This window comes from Rhincodon typus, chromosome 9 (assembly GCF_021869965.1).
Source record: "Rhincodon typus isolate 14 chromosome 9, sRhiTyp1.1, whole genome shotgun sequence".
NCBI classification, from domain to species: Eukaryota; Metazoa; Chordata; class Chondrichthyes; order Orectolobiformes; family Rhincodontidae; genus Rhincodon; species Rhincodon typus.
The window spans coordinates 37,124,719-37,149,600 of record NC_063340.1 but is presented as its reverse complement, the minus strand read 5'-3'; the positions used below and the strand labels follow the sequence as shown (position 1 = coordinate 37,149,600).

At 38.7% G+C, this 24,882-nt stretch overlaps 1 protein-coding gene across 2 annotated transcripts in view; it reads right to left on the bottom strand.

The window, feature by feature from the left end:
• Positions 1 to 1,601: 1,601 nt before the first annotated feature.
• Positions 1,602 to 24,882, bottom strand: part of LOC109910901 (SEC23 homolog B, COPII coat complex component) — a 48,126-nt gene continuing 24,845 nt past the window's right edge. For both annotated transcript variants that reach the window (XM_048601518.1, XM_048601516.1), the window contains exons 11-18: positions 23,362 to 23,468; positions 16,755 to 16,908; positions 16,581 to 16,658; positions 10,835 to 10,996; positions 9,067 to 9,153; positions 7,113 to 7,268; positions 6,496 to 6,561; positions 1,602 to 2,225 (exon numbers count right to left, since the gene is read on the bottom strand). In XM_048601518.1, coding sequence (XP_048457475.1) covers positions 2,136 to 2,225; positions 6,496 to 6,561; positions 7,113 to 7,268; positions 9,067 to 9,153; positions 10,835 to 10,996; positions 16,581 to 16,658; positions 16,755 to 16,908; positions 23,362 to 23,468 — 900 coding nt within the window. In that variant the 3' untranslated portion in view covers positions 1,602 to 2,135. The remainder of the gene's footprint in view (positions 2,226 to 6,495; positions 6,562 to 7,112; positions 7,269 to 9,066; positions 9,154 to 10,834; positions 10,997 to 16,580; positions 16,659 to 16,754; positions 16,909 to 23,361; positions 23,469 to 24,882) is intronic.

Genomic DNA, 24,882 nt, shown 5'->3' with positions numbered 1-24,882 from the left:
TTTATTTTTCATTTCAGGTGCAAAAACCTACTTCCTCCACTCCAGTAATAACATGTACTTTCTCTCCCACAGGTCATTTGACTTGCCCTCTGTTATTTCTCTGATTCCAGAAAGTTTTGGGCATTCGCCATTGCTTTTCCTTCATCCTCAAATCTCATTGCTGTGCACCTTACCTAATGCTTTCATCTGCTGAGGCTGACAGCTCTAAAATTTTCTTACTAAATCTGTTGCTCCTTCACACTTCATCTATCCCAGTGGCATCTTAAATTTGAAAAGAAATACGAACAAAGTTGACTTTTCAAGTCAATTACCTCCCACTGACTTTTGTGGCTAGTAACAAATTTTGATAATGCTATTACTGCCTCGTGATGCTTCGTTTTACTGTATTAAAGATACTAAATAAATGCTGTTGTATTTTTCATACAACACACACCCCTCCACTGACTTGCATGGATTTTTTTTTCTCTACGGCTGATGAGTGGAACCTTTGATTTTGGCCAGTTAGAAGATCAAATCTGTGACCTAAATGGAGGAAAAAAAAATCTACAATTAAGAAAATCAGCAAGATTTTAACAGGCATTGTCGTTATACCTTTTTTCAATCTTAGCTATCAAAGATATTTCCTTTTCCCTGTCCTGCTTCAGGGAATAAAAAAAAAAGTGTTGATTGCTCAATTCAGGTTCGTTCAGTCAGAATTAAAATCATTTTCACAATAAGGTCAAAACAAAAACTTAATGTTTGCATAAGGCAGAATTGTGTTTTTTATTTGCTCGTGGAAAGTTACTATCACCAGTTAGCGATATTTATTGCCCACACCTAATTGCTCAAAAAAGTGGTACTGAGCTGCCTTCATCAAGCACTGCAGCCCGAGGTGTGTATATACATTTACAGTGCTGTTAGGAAGGCAGTTTCAGCATTTTGACCCAGAGACAGTGAAAGGCTACTTCCAAGTCAAGATGGATGTATGGCTTGGAGGAAAACTTGCAAGTGGTGCTGTTCCCATGCATCCACTGCCCTTGTTCTTCTACATGGTAGACGTTGTCAGTTTGGAAGATGCTATCAAAGCAACCTGGGTAAGTAGCTGCAGTATATGTTGTGGATGGTATACACACTGCTTCCACTGTGCATTGAATGTTGAACGTGGTGGATGGGAAACTAATTAAGTGAGTTGCTTTGTCCTCAATGATGTTAAGTTCTTTGTGTGTTGTTGGAACTACATTCATCCAGGCAAGTGGAGAGTATTCCATCACACCGCTGACTTGTGCTACGTAGATGGGAGACAGGAAATGAGTTACTTTGCGCGGAAATTCTACTCTCTGGCCTGGTCTTACAACCACAGTATTTTTTATGGCTGGAACAGTCAGATTTCTGGTCAATGGTGACCCAAGGATGTTGATAGTAGAAGATTCAGTATTAGCAATGCCATTGGATATCAAGAAGAGATGGTTAGATACTCTATTGTTGGAAGTGGTCATTGCCCGTCACTTGTGGGGTATGAAATGTAATTTGCCACTTACCAGCCCAAGCCTAGATGTTTTCCAGGTTTTCCTGCATATGGGTATGGGCTGCTTCAATGTAAGCAAAGTAATAATCAAACCTAGTTTGTAAAAGTACTCAAGGTAACTGTATTTATGACATTCACTATAATGCACACCAATGTCCTCAAATTATCTTCCCAAAAAGCGGGGATTTTACATTGTGTTGCAAAATTATTCAGTCTTCAAATTCAATACTTTTTCTGCTTAAATTTCCAGTTACCCTTAACAAACAGTTAGGCAAAAATAACAGTATAATTTCAGAACAGGCTTAAAAATACCCCATATAAATAATATTTAAAGTTAATTTAGACTGATAAGTAGTCAACAGTTTTAAGTTATTTATTTCTAGCTCTTGCATTTATATAAAAGATAGATGGAATGGTATGTTATAGAGGATACAATATAACCAGAAAATAATAAAATATTGCTTATAAGAATGCAGTGATTTTGAGAATGAAAGAGACCAAATGATATAACAATCAAATACAAAGGATGAAACATGAATACAACTAAACCGTTATAATCTAGAATAAAGAATCTATGTAACATCCAGTATTTCCCAGTATTTTCCTTGTGCTCTTCTATACATAGATGGATTTATGAAGCACTAGACACTGCTAGTTTTTTAAGATGATCCATGAAAACCTGAAGACTAACATCGTCAGTCAAGATAGGTGCTCCAGATTCCTAGGGGGAAAAACATCAAATTAGAAGTGGGCCAAATAAAAATGAAATCATGGCCTATAAGACTAATTCTAAAAACTATAAAATAATTTGCTGTTCTCTGGCAAAAATTATTCTTACCTATAAAAAAGATATTGCAAAATCAATTTTCACACAACTGATTTTGCTGAATCATGATTTTAAAAAATTAAACCAACGCGGGAGCAAGCTATGGAACCAACACGGGAGCAAGATATCCTAGATCTGGTCCTGTGTAATGAGACAGGAATAATTAATGACCTCATGGTTAGGGATCCTCTTGGAAGGAGTGATCACAGTATGGTTGAATTTAGAATACAGATGGAGAGTGTGAAGATAAAATCCAATACCAGGGTCCTGTGCTTGAACAAGGGGAACTACAATAGAATGAGGGAGGACTTGGCTAAAGTAAACTGGAAACAAAGATTTTATGGTGGGACAGTTGACGAGCAGTGGAGGACTTTCAAAGCAATCTTTCAAAGTACTCAGCAAAAGTACATTCCAATGAAAAGGAAGGACTGTAAGAAAAGGGGTAATCTGCCATGGGTGTCTAAAGAAATAAAGGGAGGCTATCAAATTGAAAGAGAAGGCATACAAAGTGGCCAAAAACAGCATGAAACTAGAAGATTGGGAAAACTTTAAAGGTCAACAGAAAGCCACAAAAAGAGCTAAAAAGGAAAGATAGAACATGAGAAAAAACTAGCACAGAATATAAAGACAGATAGGAAAAGTTTCTATAAATATATAAAACGAAAAAAAGAGTGGCTAAAGTAAACGTTGGCCCTTTAGAGCACGAGAAGGGGAATTTAGTTATGGGATATGATGAAATGGCCGAGGCATTGAACAGGTATTTCGTATGGGTCTTCACAGTGGAGAACACTAATAACATGCCAGTAATTGACAAAGAGACAAAGGTAGGTGAGGACCTGGAAACAATCATAATTACGGAAGAGGTAGTGTTGGGCAAGCTAATGGAGCTAAGGATTGATAAGTCTCCTGGCCCTGATGGAATGTGTCCCAGGGTACTAAAAGAGATGGCGGGAGAAATAGCAGGTGCACTGGCGGTAATTTTCCAAAATTCGCTGGACTCTGGGGCAGTCCCAGCAGATTGGAAAACAGCAAATGTGACGCCACTGTTTAAAAAGGGAAGTAGACAAAAGATGGGGAATTATAGACCGGTTAGCTTAACCTCTGTAGTGGGGAAGATGCTTGAGTCTATTATCAAGGAAGAAATAGCAAGGCATCTTGATAGAAATTGTCCCGTTGGGCAGACGCAGCATGGGTTCATGAAGGGCAGGTCATGCTTGACAAATCTTTTGGAATTCTATGAAGACATTACGAGCGAGGGGGACAATGGGGACCCAGTGGATGTGGTGTACCTAGACTTCCAAAAGGCCTTTGACAAGGTGCCGCACAAGAGGCTACTGCATAAGATAAGGATGCATGGCATTAAGGATAAAGTATTAGCATGGAGAGGATTGGTTGACTAACAGGGAGCAAAGAGTGGGGATAAATGAGTGCTATTCTAGCTGGCAGTCAGTGACTTGTGGTGTGCCTCAGGGATCGGTGTTGGGACCGCAATTATTTACAATTTATATAGATGATTTGGAGTTGGGGACCACGTGTAGGGTGTCAAAGTTTGCAGATGACACTAAGATGAGTGGCAAAGCAAAGTGTGCAGAGGACTGTGAAACTTTGCAGAGGAACATAGATACATTGAGTGAGTGGGCAAAGGTCTGGCAGATGGAATACAATGTAAATAAATGTGAAGTCATACATTTTGGTAGGAGTGATAGTAAAAAGGATTATTACTTGAGTGGTAAAAAGTTGCAGCATGCTGCTATGCAGAGGGACCTGGGTGTCCTTGTGCATGAATCACAGAAGGTAGGTCTGCAGGTACAACAAATAATTAGGAAGGCAAATGGAATTTTGTCCTTCATTGCTAAAGGGATTGAAACAAAAAGCAGAGAGGTTATGTTGCAGCTGTGCAAGGTGCTGGTGAGGCCACACCTGGAGTACTGTGTGCAGTTTTGGTCTCCTTACTTGAGAAAGGATGTACTGGCACTGGAGGGGGTGCAAAGGAGGTTCACTAGGTTGATTCCGGAGTTGAGGGGGGTGGCTTATGAGGAGAGACTGAGTAGATTGGGATTATATTCATTGGAATTCAGAAGATTGAGGGGGGATCTTGTAGAAACATATAAAATTATGAAGGGAATAGATAAGATAGAAGTAGAGAGGATGTTTCCACTGGCAGGTGAAGCTAGGACAAGAGGGCATAGCCTCAAGATTAGAGGGAGCAGATTTAGGACTGAACCGAGAAGGAATTTCTTCACCCAGAGGGTTGTTAATCTATGGAATTCCTTGCCCAGTGAAGTAGTTGACGCTACTTCAGTAAATGTTTTTAAAAAAGGTAGATTTTTTTTGAACAATAAAGGAATTAAGGGATACAGTGAGAACGCGGGTAAGTGGATCCGAGTCCACGAAAGGATCAGCCATGATCTTATTGAATGGCGGAGCAGGCTCGAAGGGCCAGACGGCCTACTCCTGCTCCTAGTTCTTATGTTCTTATGTTATGAAAAGTAAAACTTTTTGCCTCATATGAGTTATAAATTTCCATTACATTTCTGTTAAAAAAATTAATTAGGGGACAGGAATTACCATGACATTCCCAGGATTTATGGCACTTCTAATGATGATTTTTCAATGTTTGCTGCCATTAAACCTCAAAATCCAAGCTCAATTTCAGGATTCAGTGCAAATCGAGATTAACACAGAAATCCTGAATTTGGACTCTATCATTGAAGTCTCCACCATGTAGCTTGTCGTGGACCTTCTCCCAAAACCAACAATGAGATCAACTGGACTAGTGAGAACTTCCCCCCACTTTTCCGTGCTTGAAAATCCCATTAAATGTGAGCATTTTTCAGTGAGGTGTATTTTTTTTAAATGATGATTTGAGTATTAACTACTTAATTGATGATTAACTAATCTGGTACTGAAAAGAATGTTGTAGTTGTGGTCTGTGGTTAAGTGTCTGTGTTGATTTTTTACAGGAGATATTTTTGAATCAATTTTCAAAAAATGAACTTTGTTCATGATATTCTAATTTTTACTTTATCCATATGTGTATGTCCCCATCTTACAATTTCTTTTTAAAAATGAAGGACGTTGCCACGGCATGGACAGTTTGAGCTATAGGGAGAGGCTAAATAGTCTGGGGCATTTCTTGCTGGAGTGTTAGAGGCTGAGGGATGACTTTATAGTGGTTTAAAAAAATCATGAGGGGCATAGATAAGGTGAATAGCCAAGTTCTTTATCCCAAGGTATGGGGTCGAAAACTAGTGGGTATAGTTTTAAGGGGAAAAAGATTTAAAAGGGACCTAAGGGGCAACTTTTTCACACAGAGGGTGGTATGCATATGGAATGAGCTGCCAGGAGGTGGTAATGGAGACTAGTACAATTACAACACTTAAAGGGCATTTGGAGGATATGTGAATAGGAAGGGTTTAGAGGCATATGGGCCAAAGTAAGGGGTAAGATTTAGAAAGGATCTGACAGGCAACTTTTTCGTGCAAAGGGTGGGGTGTGTGTGGAACAAGCTGCCACAGGAAGTGGTAGAGTTGAGTGCAATTACAATATTTAAAAAGGCATCTGGGTACATGAACAGGAAAGGTTTAGAGGGATATGGGCCAAACGCAGGCAAATGGGGCTAGGTCAGTTTAGAATATCTGGTCAATGTGGACAAGTTGGACCCAAGGGTCTGATTCCATGCTGTATGACGCTGATTACTGGTGCTTTTCACATCCTGGTTGAAAACAAAGTTGAATTTATATAACACTTTACAGCACAGCCAATATTTTGGAAGTGCAGTTATTGTGCAATGCAGGAAAGACAGCAGCCAATGTGCATGCAGCAGGATCCCACAAAAAGCAATGTTATTTATGACCACATAATTTGTTTGCATGATGCTGATTTAAGTATAAATTTTGAGCAGGACACTGAGAATAACGCCTCTACTCTTGTTTGAAACAGTATCTTGTAATGTTTTATCTTGGCCTGAGAAGACAACAGATTTAATATTTCATCCCAAGTCATGGCACCTCTAACAGAGCTGCAATGCCTCAGTACTATACTGGAGCTCCAACCTTGATTTTTGTGTTCAAGTCCAAGAGTAAGACTTGAGCCCATAACCTCTGGTAAATATTTAGCATTAAAACCCAACATATTTAATAAGAGCTTGAAACAAGATACCAACCTGCCCCCATGCATACAAGTTATTATAAGTCTGTGATGGATTCACTTTTGATAGAAGGAATCGAGCCTAAGAGAAAGAAAAAAGCCTAGTGGGTCAATTTCAAAAATCATTTTTCAACAATTTCTTTTTGCATATTCTAATTCTTGAATTGAGTTATCAATGTCTCAGAAGTTTCAACCATGACATCCATTCATCATGGAAAGGTGATTTTCTTTTATAAGCACAGAAGTGAAAGATCACAGCAAAAGCATTTGCAATCTTATCTGTCCCCCAAGTCACTCAACCAAGTTATCATATCTGAGCACCAGGTCTTAGCAAATGGGTAAAACCAGTTGTGAGATATCTTTGGTAATTGTTTAACTGCCTAAAATGCAGGTGTGGGGGAATCTTTCAATTGACTAGAAAATTAGTACAGTGGAAACAAGAGTTTTATAACAAAAGGTATTCCAACTATAACTTATAAATACTAAAAGCAACTTGATAATTTGATCCTTTAAAACAATCATGACAGGACGTCATTCTTGCCAACTGAAAGAGAATGAAAATTAATCAAGTTGTTTCTCCTTTCCAAAAGCTTTGTTTCAGCATTTTTTCAGTATTAAAAACAATTCATGTACCTGGCTCTGACCGTGTTCTGTGTCAACATAACGAGGCATTGGAAAGCGGGTCTGAAGGATTTCCTGAGCATCATCCAGGGGAGCTTGCAAAAGTTGTTTGAAGTTCTCATACTCCTGCATTTCTTGATATCCAGCCTTCCGCCACTGAGCTATAGTCTAAAGAAACAGCAAAGACATTATATAATAAAAGGAAATAATAAATTATATGAAGAAAATTTCTCTTTTTAATACACTTGGCAATTATTTTTAAATATTTGTTTAAAAAAGAAAGAAAAATATTTAATAATGTCACACATGCATAAAACAAACAAATAGTACAATCAACTACTAATCATTGTTCAATAATTATACATTATTAGAGATACCATTAATAGATTCATTAATTTTCTTAAAAACAAACACTAGGTTTTCAGGTCATTACAGCTCATTATTATACAAATGTTCACTTTGCTTCAGTTTGAGCACTATGAAATTAACCTTATACTTGACACATTTTTATTAATTTGCACACTTCAACATTTTTACCCTGTATATAGATTAGTGACTAGAGAGACAGCTTTGGTCTTCTGGTTCAAGGGTAGTACTCTTAACCAGCCAGATTGGAAGTACACAAATAAAATAATATGAATCATGATTGAAATATTTCTTCTGTAAAGTTGCCATAGTCCCAGAGGACCACAGAGTTGCCCTCTCATTAAGGAACATTAACTGTTGGTGGCTTAACCTGAGGATCACCATGCCTCGGATGAGGGGCAAGGTTGAGAAGGTAGGTGGTGAGCTCATTTGGTACAGGAAATTAATCCATGCTATTGGCATTACAAAAAGCTGTTCAGTTGACTGAGCTTCCCCCTTCTTGTTTAATCTTTAGGAACCTTCCAGAAGTGCTAATTTGTTTTGTCTCAGGTGTCATTAAAATTCAAATACTTCATGAAATTATTAATACCTATACCAGGTGTTTTATCAGGTCACTAAACAAGATACTGTTAATTAAAATTAAACTCCTGAGAGGGAACATTACTAGACTGATTACTTAATCTAAGCAGAAAATAACAATTACAAGAAAAATACTCAAAAACAGAAACTCAGCTGAAATCATACAACAAAGTGTTTTCCAGTGTGACCATCACTCAAGATTTCAGTAAGACCATTGACCTTCAGTTACACAAGCTGTCTTTCCTCAAAATAAAACTGAATAGGTGGAGAGGTTTTATTCTATTTTTGCCTTTGGTTAATCTTTTATATAATTCCTTTACCAAATGAAGTTTTATCTCAACGGGGTAATATACTAGAAATCAAGCCCCACTATTCCCAGAGTTGTCACAAAAATTAAAGATTTTATCAAGGATGCAAAATTGCCCAGCTGACCTGCTTTTCAGACTCACGTTGACAGAAAATATGGATAAGGTTTCTAACCTGAACAAGGATTACTATTTATTACAAATAAATAGATTCTAGTCACAGATAGACAATCATGAACTGTTGACCACTCAAGGAGCCTATATCACGCACTGGGACTACTTATTTGTCATTCAAATGGATTGACTGGCCTACAAAATGGCACAAGCACATACTTGTTGGATCCATACAGTTGACGCACAGCTAATCTTTATTTTGTATGGGATCTGGGTGTCTTTGGAAAGGCCAGTATTTGTTATCCTTGAAATGACTGAAATGGTCTCATCTGATGGCCACAATTTGATTCTTTTATGATTCATAGATAAAGCTTCATAGTACCTTTTAAACATGTGGAGTTTTCTTACAACAGATTGGTGAAATAAATTCTTGAGCTAATTACTGCTACGCAAGAAGAGTTTTATCAAAAACTAGTGACACTTAGTCTATCAAGCTGCTGTGAAGCAATGAAAAGAGAGATTGACTGAGTTTTTAGAAAAAAAAATAGAAAACCAGTATAGACAGAATTACATTTTCTATAAGTATTTTAGTGAACACTAACCTCTCCGTGATAGATAACAATCTGGAAGAAAGTGTCCATGAGGAGTATCCGATCTGGCAAGATACTGCTACTGTCTAAAAGCACTGGCTGATGACAAGAATGAATGACTTATTACCATCATTACTTAAGACAATCATGACTTGTGTTACACAAATACTAATACATTAACTTACAGAAGCTCCCAAGCATGCTCCAGTCGTGAGACGCTTGCAAATATTGTATTGGATTCCTCTATTCCCTGCTCCAACACACTACTTGCAAGATAGTATCTGTCTTGACATTAACTCATTCACTTAGTCCTTCCAGCAGACACCTGGCCTGCTGAAATTTGCTCAAACATCTTCATCTTGCTGTTCTACTTACCTATCCCCAAAATATTTTATATGCAAATTTTATGGCATTCATATTTTCTATTCACTAACTATATCACTTCTACCCTATAATCACTTCCTGGTTCCCACCACAAGACTTCACAGGTCACTCTCCTTTGTGTACGGGTGTATTCAAGTCCCTCATTCTTAAATGCTATCTTGATAATATCTTTTATTTCTGAGAGCAAGTTTACACTTAACATTAACCAAGTTACTTTTTCTTTATCTGCCGGACCTATTTTGCTTCCACCCTTCAATATCAACAGTACGATACTTTCAGTTTATATACACTCTTGTTAGTTTAGAGTTTTCATATCAGGTTATAAATTAGTGGGTATACTAATGTATTAAATATACTTTAAAAATTAGGGGACTGTGTCAACTTTTGGTGATTACTTAGAATACGGAAGTTTGTGGAATCATAAAAGAGCACAAACATAAAATGAGGGAAATAAAAGAAATCAATGAGCTACATAAAGAACATTTCCCTAGAATTCAGTTTGCAGTGTGCAATATGGTAAGTAACTCTTTGCATGCATCCCAATTTTTCTTTCCTAAAGCGATTTTCTGTAGTACAGAACTTGGGTATTGGCGAAAAGAGACATTTTTTCAAAGTTTTTCATTTTTGGCTCATCAACGACAATTCACAGGAAGTACTAAAAGTATTCTTAGGGTTTTGTTTTACAGGGCCACAATTTTAGGGATTTTAGTCCACCTCAGAAATCTTTGCCAAGTGAACATTGTCAGGTGATTGCCCCGACAATGAACAGCAACAGGCTATTCCACTTCAGGGATAGACTTCACAGCTAAGCTGGAATTAATTGTTATTGCACATGCAGTTCTAGCATAAGCCAATTGATAACAATCACGATTACCATGCTGGACCTTGTCCTCTTGATAACCCAGGTAGAGGAGCCAATTACTTAATGGTACAATGCTGGTTGAGATCAGGTTAAAAATATTTTCAAACTAAGGATCGGCCAGGCTTACTATAGCAAAATGCTGCAAATGGTGAAAATTTGAAATATATTTTAGTATCTCAAACCTTCCAAAAGGGCTTGCCTTTTGTTCTTTTTCTACCCTTCCTACTTTGATCAATCAAAAGTTTTACTTTTCTAATATTCTTCTAGTTCTGATAAAACGCCATCAATTTGAAATGTTGACCCTACTTTTCTCTTCATACATCCTGCAGATCAGCTGAGTATCTGCAACATTTTATACGTTCCAGGTTTACTTTGTTTGAAACTGTCGCATGTTAAGTCGTATATGTAAGACATAAATAGGGTAAACCTTTTGAGCATTGAAAACATTTCAGAACTCTTATGTAAAACCTTTAACAGTGGAGTAAACTTGGTAATTAACAACTTTTTATGCATTATTTATGTACTAAATCTCACCTCGGGTGGGCCATAGAAAGAGTAAGAATATAGAACGGGTTGAATCATGATTAGAGACTGTGTTAGATCTTGTCGCATGAAATGATGCCGGTAGTATGTTGACTCATCAGGGCTATTATTGAAAACTTGAAGGAAAGGTGATCTTCTCAGATGGAACATAAACTAAAAAGACAACAAAAGAATTACTCAAAATATCACACGATAAGTCAGAATATGTTTATCAATGTATAAATCCCCTAAAGGTGTCCAGGCTGAATTCCAGATTAACAGAACTAATGTCCAAGGGAGGAAAGATACCTATCAGAGCAGCTGTCTACTGGAGGACATAAGCATGTCGGAGCATGTTGTGGTAAGTCTCCTCATGGGTGGGAAGGGTTCTATCTTACTCCTGACTTGTGCTTGTAGATGGTGACCAGACATTGGCAAGAAATGTGGTGAGTTGCTTGCTATAGAATTTTTGGTCTCAGCTATGCTCAAGTAGCCAAGTATTGGTGTTCTAGGTTTGTGGTGTATGTTAATCCTCGGCAATGTAGCCAATTAAAGATTCTGTGTATGTCAACTGCGTACTGATGCACCAACGTCTGGTTTTGGAAGTTGATGCTGCAAACACCTCAGGGGTCCACGCACTGAAAAACCTTAGAGGGTGTATTGGTCCCAGGATATTGATGGCTTGAGCATTCAGCAATGAAAATGTCGAATATCCTGTGAGATAGTTGCATTATTTATTGTTTGGAGACGACCATTGCTGTTAGCCATGTCTTTCTCTCTAAAGCTGCAAACGGACCTGCTGAGTGTTTTCCAGTATGTTCAGCTTTTATTTTATGCTATTGCCCCCTTACTTGTATAACAGTGGACTCAGGGCAGCATGGTGGCTCAGTGGTTAGCATTGCTGCCTCACAGCACCCTCGGACCACTGTCTGTGTGGAATTTGCAAATTCTCCCTGTGCCTGTGTGGGTGTCCTCCAAGTGTTCCAGTTTCATCCCACAGTCTAAAGTTGTGCAGGTCAGGGGGATCGGTGATACTAAATTCCCCAGTGTCCAGAGGTGTGCAGGGTAGGTGGATTAACCATGGGAAATGCGGGGTTACAGGGATAGGGTAGGGGGTTAGGCTGGGTGGGATGCTCTTCAGAGGGTTGATGTGGACTTGATGGGCTGAATGGCCTGCTTCTGCACTGTAGGGATTCTATGATTCTAAATGGTTAAGTTTCAGTTGAAATGAAGTGGCACCTACCTGTATCCTGAAGCAATTCTATTTAGAACTAAATTTGCTATGAATGGAATTTGTTCCATTGAATTTCCAGAAGATGCCCTTGTCTTTGTATATTTTTTTTATGGTGGGTGTATTACGCATTCAGAGTGCAGCCATGAAAAGGAATACAACAGGTGTCAGAAGTTGATCCATTCGTTAAAACAAAATGGTTTTTGTGGCTTGAATGTGTGTTTTGGAATTCTTATAGAAAATAGAATTTGAAATTTTATTTCTGAAGTAAAAAAGTTAATGTTTAAGAAATTACTTTGTCTTAAGAATTCACCCAAATTGCTATCATTTTAACCCTTTACTCTTACTCTGCCTCCCCTCATTTTCCCCAATATATATGTGACTTTGCTAATTTGGGATCAATGAGCTTATCCATGGTCTAAAAGTTTGAATGTTTTTCAGTTCTAATCAATCAGAAAATAACCTGCAGTCCAAGCAAAATAATGTTGTCTCATTTACATACTTTTTAGACTGTAGTTAATATTTAAACAATACACCTCAAATAATTGCTTCATTTTGCTAAGTTTAGAAAGGGAACTGGCAGCAGCAAACATTGAATATGCTGCAAAGGCTATGAATGGACGGGTATTTTCTAAATGTTTACCAAAAATGTCTCATTAAAATGATTCATCAAAAAAGAATGAAAGCTGTATGTGTTGATTGAATTGTTCGTATGTCAGATGATTCCCTGTAAGTGAAATTCATTGTGTTTAGTGGAGAGAAAAATATAGACCGAGCATGCAGGTTAACTGTGCTTTCCTTATTTCTCACTTCCCCCACCTGTTTGCCCATTTTCATGAAACCAAATAGAAGATAGTAGAAGTATTCCAGTGTTGTTCATAGAATCATAGAATCCCTATGGTGTGGAAACAGGCCCTTCGGCCCAATAGGTCTACACTGACCCTCTGAGGAGCATCCCACCCAGACACATCCCCCTACCCTTTCCCTGTAACGTTGCATTTCCCATGGCTAACACATCTAATCTACACATCCCTGAACACTATGGGCAATTTAGCATGGCCAATCCACCTAGCCTGCACATCTTTGGACTGTGGGAGAAAACTGCGGAGCACCCGGTGGAAACTCATGCAGACAGGGAGAATGTGCAAACTCCATGTGGACGTCGCCCGAGTGTGGAATCAAATCCAGGTCCCTGGGGCTGTGAGGTAGCAGTGCTAACCACTGTTGTTTCCTGCTTTTTCCTTGATGAATTGTCAAGATGGATAGAACGAGTTCCTGACTTAGTGCATGAAAACTAGGTGAAGGTGACAGCTTTAGCATGGTGTTGGGATCAAGCAATAGGTTGATTATGGATGGCAATTTTGCACCTAAGTTTTGAAGTTGCACCAGGCAAAGAATTGTACTGCGTGGCTGACAGGATTGAAAACTATAATGTATATTACAGCAATGATGGTGTGAATTAATGTTACACCAGTCCCCACCATTGCCACAATCATTTTTTTTCTGGATCTCAATTTGTCTTTATTAATTTTGCTATTAGTTCTATTCAGGATTGCAGTGTTCTGGTAGATAGTGGAGTATTAATTCCAACTTTATACAACCTCAGTGCAGCAACAGTTATTTTCTATGCAAGATAGGAAGTGAATATTAGTCATTAATTATGACCTGAAATAAACAGTTTAAAATCCTGCTGCCTAATGGTTGCAGTCCTTTTTGCTTGACTGAAACTGTAGACAATAGGAATTACTGCAAAGGATGACAAACCCTCATCAGTCTAAACAAATACTGTAACTACCAGCAGAAGCATTAAACAACAAAGGAGAAATTTCAGATGATGGTACTGGTGTCTGTTAAGTGACTGATGTAATTCTGCCAGTGGGATACACTGACCAAGAGAACGGCAGCTTTTTTCTTCAGTGCTCCGTGGCAACTAAGCATACCTCAATAACTCAGATCATTCTCCATTGTACCCAGGTGAAAATAAGTGCACAGTTTTAAAAACTTGACAAATAAAAATGCCCCATAATTTTTCCTTTTCTTTTATATTTTGAATGTACAATATACTCAAAATGTTTGTGTTGCAAATTATTTATGTTGCAAAATGTCATACTGGTAATGACTGTAAATGTATTGCTATAATAAAAAGTGATTAGTTTCTTTCAAAAATATAAAATATGCACCAAAATGGAGACAAATGTCAGTTGTGGGCTCACTCCCGAGAGCTATTGGAATTGAACAGTTCATTACAGTCTGACACCTGGTTGTCGCTGTCACTACCTTTTGGATGGAACATAAACTTGGCCTACATCTGCTTGCTGTAGTGGCTGTAGGAGATCACATGGAACAATATGATGCAAGCAGGAGAGTACTACACTATCATACTGCTGTTACCACCAAGACAGATTAGCAGTCACATATCTCACTGCTGTTTGTTGGAGACCTTGATTTATGAAATTGCCTGCCATAAATTAGTGCATTTCAAGAATAATGAATTAGCTGAAAAGTAGGTTGGAGGGAATCAAGACTGTGAAAGAAGCCAGGAAAACCAAAAGAAATGCAGAAACTGCTTAAAATACTCTCAAGTCTGGCACCATCTATTGAGAGAGAGTTTGTATTTTGAGTTGATGATTGATCGTGAGAAAGTATACAGACAGAAAGATTGTGGAGAACAAGAGGGGTGTCTGTGTTAGGCTGACAGGGCAGGAGACCTCAAATGATGAGGAATGATGGTGCGTGACAATTATGAAAATCTTTTCAGATGTTGCAGTGTAACATCATTGACCGGAGCTGGTGCAACTTTCAGGCTTTGTCTCTTTTCTCATGTGTATCTTAAAGTCTGTGGAGTAATTTTGATTAGTTGTTTCTGAGGAGAGATTATTTAGGATCAATTTAAGATATCTAGTCGGCATGAATGAGTTGGACTGAAGGGTATGTTTCCATGCTGTATGACTCTGACTCCATAAGGCAGTTTCTGAAATGAAATAAATAGAAATCTCTCTTGTAATTTACTTTTGTAAAATATTTTTCTGGGTAGAAAACAGAATAGAAAAATTGGGAAGTTTTGATAAAACTATACACGGTAATAGTCAGACAAAGCTTGGAATACTGCGAACAATTTTGGTCCTCTTATCCAAGGGGATGTCGACTGGCATTGGAAACTGTCCAGTCCACTAAGTTGATCCCGTGTATGGAGAGACTATCTTATGAAGGGAGGCTGAATATGTTGAACCTCTACTCATTGGAGTTTAGCACAATGTGGGGTGAAATTATTGAAACAAAGAAGATTCTTAAGGGGTTTGACGGGTAGATAGAGAGGTTTTTCCCCCCTGTGGGGCAGTCTAGGACCAGAGATGAGGAAGGCTTTCTTCTTGCAGAGGCAATATTCCCTCTAATTTATTCTTCAGTGTGTGAACCTCCAAGTTCCACGAAAGGCATTGACTTCTGAAACTAGAAGTCAACGCACTGGCACACTGATCAGCATGCACGGAATCCTGGACTGGCTGTAACACTGCTCAGTGGGTAGTGAATCCATGAAAGTCTTCACCACAGAGGGCTTCTGAAGCTGAGTTAAGTACATTCAAAGCAGAGATAGACTTTTACTCTAAGGAAATCAAGGTTTATGGACAAAAGACAGGAAAGTAGAATTGAGGATTAGTAACTCAACCACAATATCATTAAACGGTGGAGAAAACCCAATGAGCCAGATGGTCTACTTCTGCTCCTATGTCTACTGGATTTATCCCGTTAAGAGACCAACCCTCATTCAAAGACATGCTCCTGTTCAGACTGCTTTCCTTGATCTATTTAACATTCAGTGTTTCTGAATTATAGGAGGAAGCAGAGGAATAGATAAGTACTTACATTGACATTCTTAACTGTTAACACATTTTATAGATCACTGATAAGATGTTCCTTCAATACCAGAATCAAACCTATTTGCCACAATGGGTAAAGCTTGCATCTTTTCCCCCTATTTTTTATGACCCATAGTTGTATCAGTCTCTTTTCCAAATAGTTATTCTTCAGAGAACAGTTTTGATAGACCATTCACCCATTTTGTTTTTTCTAGGAGGGAGAAGGGAGTGCAGGGTAAGGGATCAAACCACATCCATGACCATTCCTTTACCCACCAGACATTTAAGTGCAGGAGAGCAACTTTATTAGAATTCAAAGCTCTGACTGATTTATCCCCTTCCTTAAGATAACTGTAGCATTCCATTCCAACCATGACTGAAATAACACAGCATAGTCAGGCTCAAAATCTGGGACAGTCCTAGTTAGTGGCACCAAGTATTAATTTCATCACATTATTTTCCACCCGAGTCACCTGGGTGCTTTGTTTCGAAAAAGCTTTAAGAGTAATTCATTGTATTCTCAAAGGGAATGAGGATGGCTGCAACTGAATCTTTAAGAATTGGTTTTGTAAAGATAAATATATCTATATGTTTCAGACCATTTTCACAGGTCATGCCATTACACTTCACCATTTTAGAAGTATAATTTTATATAATGAAACTAAGAACTTACCTGTGGATAAAGGGAAAATGTTTCTGAAAGTCTGAAGGAGTTAGGATCATCTTTGTGGAACTGGCCAAACTTCTGACACTGATGAAAGAAATGGCAGAAAATAAACTGGTAAGGTGTCAATGTGAAATTAGACAACTGCATTTTCAGATTTACATATGTACTTAACGTCCTTACCAGTCGGATTAGCTGTCTGTCCAACCAACGAAGTACATCGGGACCTTCCTCAGACTCAGCCCTAAAAACTCCCAGTCTTGCCATCAACACAGCTGATGCTTCCTGATCAAATGCAGCTTCTATCTGCTGGAGTTGACTCTGTGCATCTGCCCAGCTAAAAAAAAAAATCAAAGCAAATATTACCAGCAGGTTAAATTTCACTGAGGCTGCTTTGCTTACCATCAATGGGCAGGATTTTTACATGGGGAGTTGGCACCACAGTCAAAGTAAAACAAAAAATTGCCCCAAGTTGCACTTGCCAACAGGGGTACATGCTTGGCAAGTTTAACATAGATGGCCTGTGGGCAAGCTCCTGATACTACCAACCCAGTAGTTCCCTGCCATTTTAGAAGCCTTCAGCCTCCAGGCAGTTGCTAAAATCCTGGTCATTGTTTTAAATGTGAAGTATAGTTCATGACATAATCACTATTACATTGGAAAATAATAAGTAGATTAAAAATGACCATTCTTTCCACCATTTTCTTCGAATGCCAAAAACACATCTGTTGTATTGACACAGGCAATATATCCAGGCAATTGTTGTGATATGGTAGTTACGTGTACTGATGACACCAGGTAAGAAAGCAAACAAGGTATTGAATCAGCAAAAGGCTATCAGCAGATTTAGAGAGTAGGCAAATATGAGAGAGCAATAGAGAATAATGTGGGTAAATGCATTCTTGTTTATTTTGGCAGAATGAATAGAAATAGAGATTCCAGAACTTGGTGATATGGTGGGAAAGCTGAATAGGATATTGTCATTTATTGCTAGGGGAATGGAATACATGGTCATAAGATGTAGGAGCAGAAATGACCATTCAACCTATTCAGTCTGCTCTGCTATTTAGTGGAATCATGGCTGATCTGATACTCCGCAACTCCATTTTCCTGCCCTTTCCCCATAATCTTTAATTCCATTACTAATTAAAAATCTATCATAGCCTTCAACATACATAAATGATCCATACATCACAGCCCTCCAGAGTCAAGAATTCCACAGATTTACAACGCTCAGACAAAAGTCCTCATCTCTATTCCAAATGGGCAATACTTTAATCGGAGTCTTCGACTCTCCCGCAAGGGAAAACAATTTTTCTGAAATGTACCCTTCAAGCCTCCCAAGACTCTTGTATATTACAATAAGGTTGCCTCTCTTTCTTCTGAACTCGAATGCATACAGGTCTAACCTACTCAATCTCTCCTCATAAACTGGTCTCCCTGTATAACCAGAATCAACCTAGTGTACCTTCTCTGGACTGCCTCTAATGCCAGTATATGTTTCCTTAGACAAGGGGATCAAAATTAGTCACAATATTCCAACTGTGGTCTGACTAGTTTTAGCAACACCTCCCTACTTTTATACTCCATTCCCTTTGCCTTCCTTATTACCACCTGAACTTTTGTAATTTATGTACAGGACTCTGGTCTTCCTCCAGTTAAATAATACTCAGCTCTTGTATTCTTGCTGTTAAAGTGCATAACCTCACATTTTCCCACATTACATTCCATCTGCTGAGTTTTTGCCCACATCCCTCTACTGACACTTTGCGTCATCCTCAACACACGCATTTCTACTTGTTTTTGTGTAATCTGCAAACATGGCTATTTTACATTGACGTTCCACACTCCAAATCATTAGCATGTTGTAAAATATTTGTGGCCCCAGAACCGATCCCTGTTGCATCCCACTAGTTACAAGTGGTCATCCTGAAAATGCCTCCCTTACTCCAATTCTGTTTTCAATTAAGTAGCCAATCCTCTATCCATTCCAATATACTACCTCAAATTCCATGGACTCTTAATAAATAGCCCCATTTATGGTATCTAATCAAACTTTATCTGAAAATCCAAATATACTACATTCACGGTTTTCCTTTTATCTATCTTACTTGTTACATCCTCAAAGACTTCTAATAAATTTGTCAGGCACGATTTCACTTTTATGAAACCATGCTGGCTCTGCTTGATCATATTACATATTGCTAAATGCTGTGCTATTGCATCCTTTACAATATAGAACAAAGAATAGTACAACACAAGGACAGGCCCTTCAGTCCACCAAAATTGGGCTGACACATGTCTTTCTACGTTAAAAATCTTTTGCCTCTAATGTGGTCTGTATCCCTCTATTCCCTGCCTATTCATATATATGTCTCTTGGATGCTGCTAATGTATCCACCTCCTCTGGCAGCATATTCCAGGTACTTACCACACTAAAAAAAGAAATTGCCTCTCACATCTCCTTTAAACTTACCCCCTTTTTCTTAAACCTATGTCCCCTAGTAACTGACATTTCTACCCTCCGAAAAAGACTCTGACTATCCATTCTATCAACAGCTGTCAATTTTGTAAACTTCTATCAAGTTGCCCTTCATCCTTCGACTTTTAAGTGTAAACAAACCAAGTTTGTCCAATCTCTCCTCATAGCTAATACCTGTGAATTAGGCAACATCCTAGTAATTTGTTTCTGTATCCTCTCCAAAGCCTCCACATCCTTCTGATAGTGGGGCGACCAGAACTGTACACAATATTCTAATGTGACCCAACTAAAGTTCTATACAACAGCAACATGACTTGTCAACTTTTATACTCTATGCCCGGACCGATGAAGGCAAGCATGCCAAATGCTTTCTTGACCACTTTACCCACGTATGTTGCCACTTTTAGGGAACTGTGAACCTGTACATCCAGATCCCTTTATTGCTAATGCTACTAAGGGTTCTATCATTTACTGTATATTTCCCTCCCACATTAGATCCTCCAAAATGCATCATCTCGCATTTGTCCAGATTAAACTCCATCTGCCATTTCTCCAGCCTATCTATATCATGCTGTATCCTCTGGCAATCCTCCTCACTATCCACAGCTCCGCCACTCCGTCACCTGCAAACTTAATAATTAGGTCATTTATACTCTCCTTCAAATCATTTCTATATTATGAACAACAGATTCTTGCGGAACACCACTGGTCACAGATCTCCAGTCAGAAAAACATCCTGCCATCACTACTGTCTTCTTAACTAAGCCAGTTCTGCATCCATTTTACCAGCTCACTGCTGATCCCATGTGACATCATCTTTTGCATCAGCCTGCCATGAGGGACCTTGTCAAAGACCTTCCTAAGGTTAATTAAGACAACATCTACTGCCGTGCCCATAATCATCCTTATCACCTCAAAAACTCAATCAGGTTTGTGAGCCATGACTTTTCCCAGCCCAAAGCCATGCTGCCTATTGCTAATTAGTCCATATTGTTCCAAATGTGACTAAATTCAACCCTAAGAATCTTCTCCAGTAATTTCCCTACCACTGACGGAAGGCTGACAGGCTTATAATTTCCCAAATTATCTCTGTTGCCCTTCTTAAACAAAAGGAACAACATTGGCTACTCTACTGACCTTGGGACCTCTCCTGTGACTAAACAGCGTACAAAGATTTTGTACGAGGCCCCAGCAATTTCCTCACCAGCCTCCCTCAGCATTCTGGGATAGATTCCATCAGGTCCTGGGGATTTGTCTACCATAGCGCTTTTTAAAAACATCCAACACATCCTCCTTTATGTTGACATGCTCCAGAATAGCAACATAAACCCCTCAATAACTCACCATTAACAATAACCTTCTCCTTTGTAAATACTGATGCAAAGTGCTCATTAAGAACCCCAACCACATTCTCCGGCTCCACACGCAAATTCCCTCCACTGTCTTCAAGTGGATCTACCACTTTCCTAGCTACCCTCTTGTTCCTTATATATATGCAAAAATGCCTTGGCATTTTCTTCAACATAGACTTGAGCAATTCACAGCAACAGACATCAAGTTAACTGGCCTATAGTTACTGTTTGTCTTTGCCCCCTTCTCTTCCCTTTTCCTCTAGTGGTAATTATTATATTATTTCCTCTCCTTTTGCCCCTTTATTATTTTTTGAAGATGGATACAAAGTATTTATTCAACTCTTTTGTTTTTCCTAATTTTCCATTGTTATCTCCCTAGCCTTGTTCTCAAAGGGGCCTATGCAAACTTTGATTCCTCTCTTCCTTTAAATATATTTAAGGAAGCTCATGCAGTCCATCTTATTTGCCTCTTGTATGATTTTCTTTCAATTTAATGCTATCCTTAACTTCCCTTATTAACTACAATTTAGTGCTTATACGGTAATCCCCTTCCTAGATTTCTTCTTTCTCACTGAGTGGTGAGCTTTTTTCTTAAACATCTGCCATTTTTCCTCAACTGTCTTCGCTGATAAACTCCTTTCCCAGTCTATTCCAGCTAGCTCGGTCGTCAATCCTTTGTAATTACTGTTTTTAAGTTTAGCATAGTTGTTTCTCCTTCTCAAAATGAATGCTAAATTCTATTATGTAATGGTCATTGTTTTCTAGGGATCTTTTATTCTGATATCACTGGATCTATAACATATTGTTCTAGGAAACTGTCCCAAATACACTATGAATTCTTTCTTGTGGCTACCTCTGCCCATCTGACTTTTCTGAGCAATGAGAAGATTAAAGTTATCCACAATTAATATACTGGCTATTATTTTGCCATAAGAATATAAGAGTAATATTACTGTAGTCAGACAGGGCTTTGGTGAAAACAGTACTGCGGACTCTTGGTGCCCTTATGTGAAAGGAGGATATCTTAAACAGTTCAGAGAAGTTTCACTTGACTCATTCCTGGAATGAAGGCTTTATCTTATGAAAAAAAGGTCAAACAGCATAGGCCTATTATCTAAAATTCCAAAGTCCAAAGTTTTGCAACCCTAACAGAAAATATTTCACTTTCTCTGTTTTAAATGGGTGACCCCTTATTTGTAAACAGTGATGCCAGTTCTGGATATTATTGAAACATACAAAATCCTGAGATGACTGGATACTAGGAGGATGTTTCTTCTTGTGGAAGAGACTAAAACCAGGGGACACAGTTTAAGAGAAAAAGGTATCTGTTTCAAAGCTAATTAATTTCTCTTAGAGGGTTGCTAAGAGAGTGTATTATTCTCTTCCCCATGAGAGGGGGAAGAAAGGGAAGAGCATGTAGCAGTAGGAAAAGCAGACAGCACACAGGAGGAAGAGAAAAGGGTGACAGAGTGTTTGGGGGAGTGGGAAGACAGGACAGAAGGGGAAAAGGGGCATGTGAGAATGGGGAAGGAGCAAGGCTGGTGAGGGGCAGAATGAAATAGTGTAGCAACGTTACAGAGACAGTGGGAAAGTGGGAGGGGGCATGAGAGCAAAAGGAGAGGGCACAGACACAGACAGAAGGGAGGGATCGGTAAAGAGAGCATGAGTGAGAGACAGAGACAGGCACGAAACAGAGATGAAGCCAATCCCACTTTTATGTGAATTTCATGCGACCAGCTCAGAGCGTGTGCCCCACTGGAGATGAAACATAATCAGTGTCGGTTCTTAGTGAACTCCTTAGCTTGACTGCAGTGCCATCCATTTTCCTACAATCAGGACTTGGCCTACTCATTTTTTTTCCTCTGTCTTAACTGACATGGCAAAGAAAGGTTTCATGATTAAGTTCTACTGCTTGGGACATTTCAATGGTCACATTGATTATTTACTCATTTAAATTATGAAGTTACTGCTTTGGAATTTTTTTTAAAAGTGAAATGTTTATAGTTGTGGCAACCTCCTCTTTCTGAAATTTGGACATTGGCCCTCCAAGAGATAAGAGAAGAATTTAAAATGTACCTACCCTGCCTCCTACTCATTGAAAACATGCTTTTCTACTCTAATACTGCTCTAACATAACCAAGCAGGTGCAAAATAGAACAGGACACAGTCAAAAAGCAAAGTTTCAGAAGTGTTTTTTCAGGATGGACAGTGATATGTTGCACACACATTAATTACTCCTTTTGTCACCACCTACCGCCACTCCCACACACACTATATAATCACTGTCTGTCCCCTTTACACATAAACCAAATCAGTCTCCCTCTGTTGCCACATTTTCATCCAGTTGTAAGTTCTTAGTCCATTTATATTTCTGCAAGTCAGAATTACTAACCTGGGATAAGAAACTTGTACAGCAGTAAACAGGAGCAGAAATTCAGTAAAACTTGCACACACCTTCCTGACTGAATTGCAGGACTTTCTGGTTTTTGTTGCATTCAGTCACTGAGTTATACTTGCCAAACTCTGCCTATGTTAAGTTGGCACAGAAATATTCACTTGCTAATAATTTTTTAATATTTAAGAGTATATGACCATGGAAATGTAAAAATGTTCGGGTAAATAAACAACTTTTATTGCTACTTTTATAATGTTATGTGAACGTTTTGTGTCTCAGGTACATGTTTATATTATATTCTATTCACTCACTTGTGGTTAAGCATTGTAACATTATTCAGAAATCCAGAAAATTCCAGAATCCAGAAATGCCTTGGCATGCCAACTGTGAGATTACAGTGCATTATCAATCTTAATAGATCAGAGTGTCAGACTACAAAATTAACAATGCCACATGAATTAAAGAATTGCCAAAGCTTAGTAAATATAAAGCATAATCAAAACAAAGATTAAATAGGCTGCATAATGTACTTGTGCATCAGTGGACCCACAACAAACTTACTTTCTGGCGACTGTAGTGACTCGGATGCGTCTCTGGCCACTGGAGTGCTGGTAATGAGTAACAAACTGAATAGCGCCTCGTCCACCCTGAGGAATTGGTGCATTATGCTGCAAAATCATAGAAGATTAGCAGAAATTTTATACCATGGAAAATCAGAAAGCAGTGCATTTAACTATCTGGTCAATAATATATTCATGCATGTAATAAAGTGAACCAATACAAAACAAGCAGCATATAAATTTTGGATGTGCTTATATTCTTAATTCTTCACTTTTTAAAGCAATACTGATAAGAATGAAACCACCAGCAATCCAACTCATATCACAACTAGTTTTCTTTTGATACATTCACATCCGAAAGGATAAAACCTTAGGAATATAATTAAAAAGTAGTGAATTTACATCAACCACCTGCGAAAGTTTGACAGTTTTGCAGCTGCCATTACTCACTTTCAATATACACAGTGAAATCAGTCCGAATGAAACAAAAAAAAAAGGAATGTCTGTGATGTGTTGAATGGCAAGAATTGACAAAAGGGATGATACAGCAAGGTTAAAAGGAACAATGGGACAAAGAAAAAACAAAAAGATGGCAATGCTGTTTTTTGGGATGTAATCAGTGTTGCTGTTATGTAGCTAAATGCAACGTTCCATCTTAACATTCAAAGTCCCAAAAAGTGAAGTGAGATACACTTTGTGGTGAGGGTAGCCAGGGCATTGAAATCTAATGCTGTGTGCCAAATCTCACCAAGGGTAACTTGATGCCACTAATTACGAAGATTTCAATTTAAAGTCTCATCCAAAAGATCATACCTACAATAGTGCAACACTTTCAGTACTACACTGATGTCAGCCCAGAACAGGTGTCCAAGTCCTGTCATGAGCATTTATCCTACAATCCTTGTTTTAAACATTCACTAGTAGGACATGGGCATCGCTGGCTGGCTAGCATTTATTGCCTGTCCATAGCTGCTCTTGAGAATGTGGTGATGAGCTGCTGCAGGGCTGGTGTGGGAGGGAGGGCTTCCATTATGTGCATAATTGGAGCACATTCTGGGGAAGGTGGGACCTGTACAGTAAGGACAGGTTGCACCTGAACTGGAAGGGCACAAAATATCCTGGGTGGGAGGTTTGCTTGAGCTATACGGGATGGTTTAAACTAGATTGGCAGGTGGTGGGGAACCGGATTTGTACTTCAGAAGATGAGGTATTCAGCCTTCCAACAGACAACAGGGAGTGAGGTTGTTAATAAAGAAATGCGGTCGATGGAGCGTAATTGTGGACACAGGGATAGGTTTGAAGTGTGTATACTTAAATGCCATAAGTATCAGAAACAAGGCGGATGAACTTGGAGCATGGGTCAGTACTTGGAACTACGATGTTGTGGCCATTCCAGAAACTTGGGTAACTCAGGGACAGGAATGGTTGTTGGATGTTCCGGGATTTAGGTGCTTTAAAGGAAATAGGGAGGGTGGTAAAAGAGGCGGGGGAGTGGCATTGCTAGTCAGGGCTAGTATAACAG